The sequence below is a fragment of the Centroberyx affinis genome, unplaced genomic scaffold (assembly GCF_046629955.1).
Source record: "Centroberyx affinis isolate AG114_WGS23_722 - 3 ecotype Tasmania unplaced genomic scaffold, CSIRO-AGI_Caff_v1 ptg002945l_1, whole genome shotgun sequence".
NCBI classification, from domain to species: domain Eukaryota; kingdom Metazoa; phylum Chordata; class Actinopteri; order Beryciformes; family Berycidae; genus Centroberyx; species Centroberyx affinis.
The window spans coordinates 13-6,237 of record NW_027281062.1 but is presented as its reverse complement, the minus strand read 5'-3'; the positions used below and the strand labels follow the sequence as shown (position 1 = coordinate 6,237).

Genomic DNA, 6,225 nt, shown 5'->3' with positions numbered 1-6,225 from the left:
CATTAGGCCTTCTCAAAGCAGACTTTGACAATATAAGCCTAAAAACAGGCTTATATTGAAGATAGCAATAGTAAACTACAATGCACCATGTATGGAGCAAGGGCTATTATTTATCACACAATTTGTAGATTGTATTTAACCAAAGTCCAAAGCCGGCCCCTTTGGTTTAGGACAGGCTAGAGCATCTTTATTCTACAATTGGTTTATAGCCTATTTCACAATAAAGCCTACGCTTAAAAAACACAACACACCAGCCTATAGAAAGAGTAAACAATGCACCATGTATTTACCAAGCTGCACTTACTATGTGTCCAAGTCTGACTTTGGCTCTGTTAATTCACCGTTTTTAACCGAGACCGGGGCCAACAAATCGGTCCAACTCTCTAGACAAAACCACGACACAGCTTTCAGGGACCATAACAGCCATCCAGCGGGGAGATTACCGGACTACCGAGGCTACTGTTACCCCGAGCCCCGGCAGCAGTATCCTCCACCGGGGAAATGGTCCCTTTACCAGGCGAGCCGTCCCGTCGCCTCTCCACCGCCGTCCTGCTTCTACACCCCGGAGGAAGTTGTTTTTCACGGGGACCCGACTCTCCCGCCCTCATCGGAGCGGATCTTCAACCCCAATAACGATTGTTTTCTGTACGGCGGCGCGGTTTATGGCGCTCCCAGTCCGCGTTATCACGCCCAAGCGTTTGCCGGAGCCCTTCGGACTTTTCACGGCAGCCCCTCCGCGCCCAAGCCGCCCTCCCCGCTCCTCTCCCCGGTGGGACGGAACGGGATCTTACCGCCGGGTTTCGACCCGTTCTTCGAGGCGACGGAGGGAGGGGGTCCCGAAACGGAGAGCACACCGGGGAGCCGCCGGGCACGGTGTCACAGCGGGGAGAGGAGCGAACAGAGGCCGGGGTCAGAGCCTCTCAAGGCGGGGAAGGTGGATGAGGAGGACGCGGCCTTATCCAGCAGCACCGGAGAGGACAGTAATGGGCCGAGTAGGTGGAAGTCATACAGATTGTCTAAATAAATAAGTATAATAAATAAATATATCATTATATATAGATTATAATAGGAGATTTAGCTATAACCTATTACGATTTAATACAAAGATAAAGAGTCTCACTCCAAAATTAGATGTGAATGAGACCTTTTGAAAAAATCTGAGCCTAAAATGATAGCTGCATGAAAGTAAAGCACAAAATGGGGTAGGCTACTATTAAAGTTAAAAATCATTTTAAGATCTTTGCTTACCATAGGCCTATTGGTTACAAGTAAGGCTACTCATCTGTGTTTTTGGAATTATTTGCTGATGAATTTCTGGTTGCATTTTATTTTTTTCAAACTAGATATAAAAAAAGCGTTGTGGAATGTTAGCCTTCATATTATAGCCCAGTTATCAAAATTAAAATGATTTAATACGTGTGTGCAGCCTATGTTTTCTTGGAAAAGCTCAACTCAAGGGAATGCATTTAATTGCATTCAAGGGGGGATGACATGCATCTTCATCTTCCTCAAATTATCCCCCGAATATGTGAGATATAGGCCCATAATATTTAGGTCCATATTTGCTTATGGTATAAATGTAGAAAGTAAACGTCTAGGCCCATTTTTTCAGTTTGACATTTTCTTTTGATATTCTAGTTTCCATAAGCGTGAAGCACGACCTAAACTCGATTTATGTAAACAAGCCAGACTGAAAGGATACTGCACGCTGTTTACTAACACAAAAACAGAAACAGAGCGAATCCACTGTGAAAGCACGGTGGCTTGGCCAATGGCTTTATTTATGCATTTTTCACAAGAAAGTGGGTCAGTGTTGCAATTTTTCCACTTGTTTACAATTTTAGTTGCACGTCCATCTTTGTTCTCAATTTCTCAGTGTTTCAGTTTTGATTCTGGTTGAAATCACAGCAAAAAAAAAAAGCTTGCACAAACATTTCATAACACACACAGTCCACACTAATTCCAAAAATCATGTGCAAACTTCTTATTATGAACTTCAATGAGGATAGCCTGCATAAATAAAGGTTAAATAAAAACTAATAAATAAACTGCTCTGCACATTCCTCATTAATGAAGTGGATAATGTAAAATCACGTGCGTAACTGTGCGCAGTTGTGCATATAGGCCTATTCGGATAGTTGGGCCACAAATTTACAGATAGCATGAACTGCAATTATTTTTTGTCACCATAATGTGTTTGGGTAAACAGTGGGATATTAGGCGCGTGACTGTAATAAGAATATTAATTAGACTCTGTCTCCTCCGCATTTACAACACAGCCAGACAGGAAGAAGGTCACGTCGCCTCTCCAGCCATCTTGAACCCGCTGTTTTGACTTCGACTTGACATTCTCCTTGAATTCTATCTATCTATCTATCTATCTATCTATCTATCTATCTATCTATCTATCTATCTATCTTAGGAATGTCATAAGACTGCCAAATGAACAGATTTTCTTTTCATGTCCTGGGGAATTTGGAATTAAGGTCCTCTCTCTTTCTCTCTCTCTCTCTCTCTCTCTCTCTCTCTCTCTCTCTCTTTCTCTCCATCAGAGCCCTGTGTGAAGAGGAAGAAGCGCTGTCCTTACTCCAAGCAGCAGATCAGAGAGCTGGAGAGAGAGTTTCTGTTCAACGTTTACATCAACAAGGACAGACGGCTGCAGCTGTCCCGGCTGCTGTGCCTGACAGATAGGTGTGTGTGTGTGTGTGTGTGTGTGTGTGTGTGTGTGAAATGAAAAGTGTCAAATGAAAGATAAAATGTTGTTTAATTAAAATCTGGTATCTACTGCATTGTAAAACAGACCGACAGTTCTGATTGGCTTTCGCCACGCTCGAGGCAGCTGTAAAATACCCAATAAATACACACCTGTGACCGCATGACAGTTAGTTTGATTATTAATGCGCTAACCGAAAATCACTACTCATCCCGTCAACTGTGTGTCGCTTAGCAACCTGTTTAGCTAGGCCTATTTCTGAAGAACTATATTGTTTGGCGGAAGAATACCATATGTAACCTACCGGTAGATTGTTTTTGTAATTTAACCACTGTGGATTAAAAGTAAAAGCTGAACATATTCGTTCTCTTTATATTACAATGATGTGTTAACGCCATTTAATTAAAGCAATAAACCAGCAGAAGCCGAGTGTCAGGCTGACAACGCCTCTTGGCTGCTCTAAAGTCACTAGAGAGACACATTTACGCGTGTGTCTGCGCGCGTAATAAAACATATTCCAATGTTGTTATGTAGCCTAATGTGTGTTTAAGCTGAAGTTCTCAAAGAACCTTTCCACCTGCAAATAATAAAGCCTTCTCTTCTCTTCTCTTCTCTTCTCTTCTCTTCTCTTCTCTTCTCTTCTCTTCCAGACAGGTGAAGATCTGGTTCCAGAACAGACGGATGAAAGAGAAGAAACTGAACAGAGACAGACTGCAGTATTACACAGGAAACCATCTGTTCTGATGATGGATGGATGAAGGATAAGGAAGTAACAGACAGACAGCCTTAGACCCCCCCCCCCCCCCCCCCCCCCATTCAGGATGAAGAAAACAACAGATAATTGCTTTACTTTATAATTATTATTGCAAATAGACTATGTACCAAAAAGAGTTAATCAAGAAACCAAAAATATTAACTACTAGTACTGAACTGATCAAATTGCTGACATTTTGAATTTTATTATTTTTTCCGCACCCCATGTAAGGGGAAAAAATCATTTTTTGTAAATTCAGCACTTAAGTTAACTGGAAAAACACCATGTGCCAGCATTCTCTTTCAAAGCCATACCCAAACTATGCAACAACTATGCAAGAGTATTGAAGATTAATCCTTCCCCGCATACTCGTCACCAAAGGTGCACCCCAAGGCTCAATCTTAGGCCCCACTCTTTTCTGTTTTTCTAGTTAGTAACAGTGACTCCTCTATCCATTTATCTAAAGACAACACATCCTTTATTTATTCTGACCTTCTTCCTGATTCTATTTTGAGCTTTCTTCAAGAAAGCATTCAAAATACCCAACATGCTTTATCTGAACTCAGATATGTCTCCAAACCCAAAGTCATGTGGTTTGGTTGGAGGAACTTAACTCCCTGCCTCAGAGTTTCAAAGAAATGTGACTCTTCAGCACTTTGTCCTCCTAGTTACAGGCAACCAAATACAGGCAAAAGTTAAATACAGACTTAACCATTTATACCACAACCAATCTGCAACCAATCTTGACCATGACCATCCACTCAATGCTTGGAGATATACAGATCTTCATGAAGGTTCTCCTGAAAGGCTTGAGGTTTCTGCACCACTTGGCCATCACAAACGGCCACTGGTGCTTGTTGCACCAAACCCTGTATAGCTAAAATTCATCTGACTAACCTCCTTCACTATTTAAAACACTAATACTTTAATCACACTCTTAAATGTTCCAAAACAAACGCCTCCTTGGGTCTCTCTGCATTCCTGCATCCTGTGATGTGAACGAGCTTCAGCATTCCCCAAGACTGGACAAATTCATCTCTATGTTCGTTTTCAAGGACTGATATTGCATTGATTTTGAAATCCTACTTGCGGCACTTTTTGTCCTGGTCATACTCAGCATTTGTTTATGACCCTGCATTGCTTTTGTGGTTTCTTTTCCACTGGTTGCTCCCGTTTTTTTTGTTTTTTTTGGGCAAATGCACTTCCTCCTGCACGTCTTTTGAATCAACACGCCTCTTACAGCCCTTACGTTTGTTAAGAAATATTTCCACAACAGCAATATGTTTTTATATTCCAGGGATTCTTCAAAAAACTTGACTGTGAACTACTTCAATATTTCAATTCTGCATTTATACTTTGTACTTTGAACAAAAACCTTTCTAGCGATACCCCATGTTTCCATCAAAGGGGTCCAAGTAACTTCTCTTTTTAATGTGAAACATAAATTACGGGTTAATGTCTACAGTGTGTTACATGCACACATTCACCCAAGGCTGTTCTTGTTTGCTAATGAGATGTGCATGCATGTCTGCACAAAGTTTCATGTGTTTTGGATTTTCATTTCTGAGGAAAAAACAGCGAAGTATTTCATTGTGTTGTTGACTTTCATTTATTTTGGAAAACGTCGATTCCTATTGGAAACTCTGACACTGCTGGCAATCTGTGGGCTTTTTTTAAAAAGCAGTTAAACACTTGTGAAAGCTGGAAGGAATCATGAAAAATGCAAAAACCTTGTAACCTCATGCCAATTATATGAACTGTCAAATGATTTACTGATTTCAGGGCAACTCATTGCTTGTTGTGTACATGAAATAATCCAGTGAAGCAGAAAAAGTGTATATTGTACATACTGATATCTATCTATCTATCTATCTATCTATCTATCTATCTATCTATCTATCTATCTATCTATCTATCTATCTATCTATCTATCTATCTCCCTTATCTATGCAGATGTACAGATATATATGTAGCTATATAGATATATAGATATAGATAATGTCACTGTCTCATATTGTCCCTCATGTTTTTGACTAAGCTGTTTTTTCCTCCCTCTTGAACGTCCTCTTGCCTGGCCGTCCTTGTGAATAATAATTTGTTTTTAAAAGATGAGCCTGCATGAGATGAATAAATAATGACTATATACTTACACCTCATAACGTCAAATTTACCCATCTATTCAACACTTTTAGTTGAATTGTGTTAAGCAAATCAAGACAATCTATATTAAATATTGTTTGATATTTCATATTTCTTTAGTCGCAATATTTAGTTTATCTTGTTATGTGCTTTGAGGCGATAGACTATCATGTTGAGAAAGCAAAATATGAGTGCAATCAGTAGATTAATTATTTTACTTTATTGTTGTACTTTATAATGATTACATGTGATGAAATATTCAATGAAATACAACTATTAATGAATCGTTATTTCATGCAAATCTGCTGCCTGGATTGTTTAAGTTGAATGTGGGTGTGGTGCCTGTGTGTGTGTGTGTGTCCAGTAATTCTGAAATCCCCTTTCTTTAACTCGGATGTAAACATTCACCTCAAGTTTAATGCACCATTACATATTTTGATTTTATAGGCTACACTTAAAGAATGAATGAAGCTTTTTTACAACATTTGCATATGCTATCATAATTGTAAACATGTTTTATTTTATTCCAATATTTACAACGGATCCAAACATAAAAATTGGAAATAGAAAAGCGTGAAAATTTTGTAAAACTTCATGCCATGTACTGTGAGGCCTTGAC

The 6,225-nt window shown here is 39.6% G+C and overlaps 1 protein-coding gene across 1 annotated transcript; it reads left to right on the top strand.

The window, feature by feature from the left end:
• Positions 1-280: 280 nt before the first annotated feature.
• On the top strand, positions 281-3,457 carry LOC139658662 (homeobox protein Hox-D11b-like). The gene is made up of 3 exons (XM_071536812.1): positions 281-992; positions 2,553-2,691; positions 3,364-3,457. The coding sequence occupies exons 1-3, from the start codon at positions 281-283 to the stop codon at positions 3,455-3,457; spliced, it is 945 nt and encodes a 314-aa protein (XP_071392913.1).
• Positions 3,458-6,225: the final 2,768 nt, after the last annotated feature.

What these genes read in the sequence shown, in the direction of transcription:
- LOC139658662 (XM_071536812.1), top strand. Translation starts at nt 281, where the DNA reads ATGTATTTACCAAGCTGCACTTACTATGTGTCCAAGTCTGACTTTGGC. An exon ending in AGAGGACAGTAATGGGCCGA is followed by an intron (nt 993 to 2,552) that starts GTAGGTGGAAGT and finishes TCTCTCCATCAG; the next exon opens with AGCCCTGTGTGAAGAGGAAG. An exon ending in CTGCTGTGCCTGACAGATAG is followed by an intron (nt 2,692 to 3,363) that starts GTGTGTGTGTGT and finishes CTTCTCTTCCAG; the next exon opens with ACAGGTGAAGATCTGGTTCC.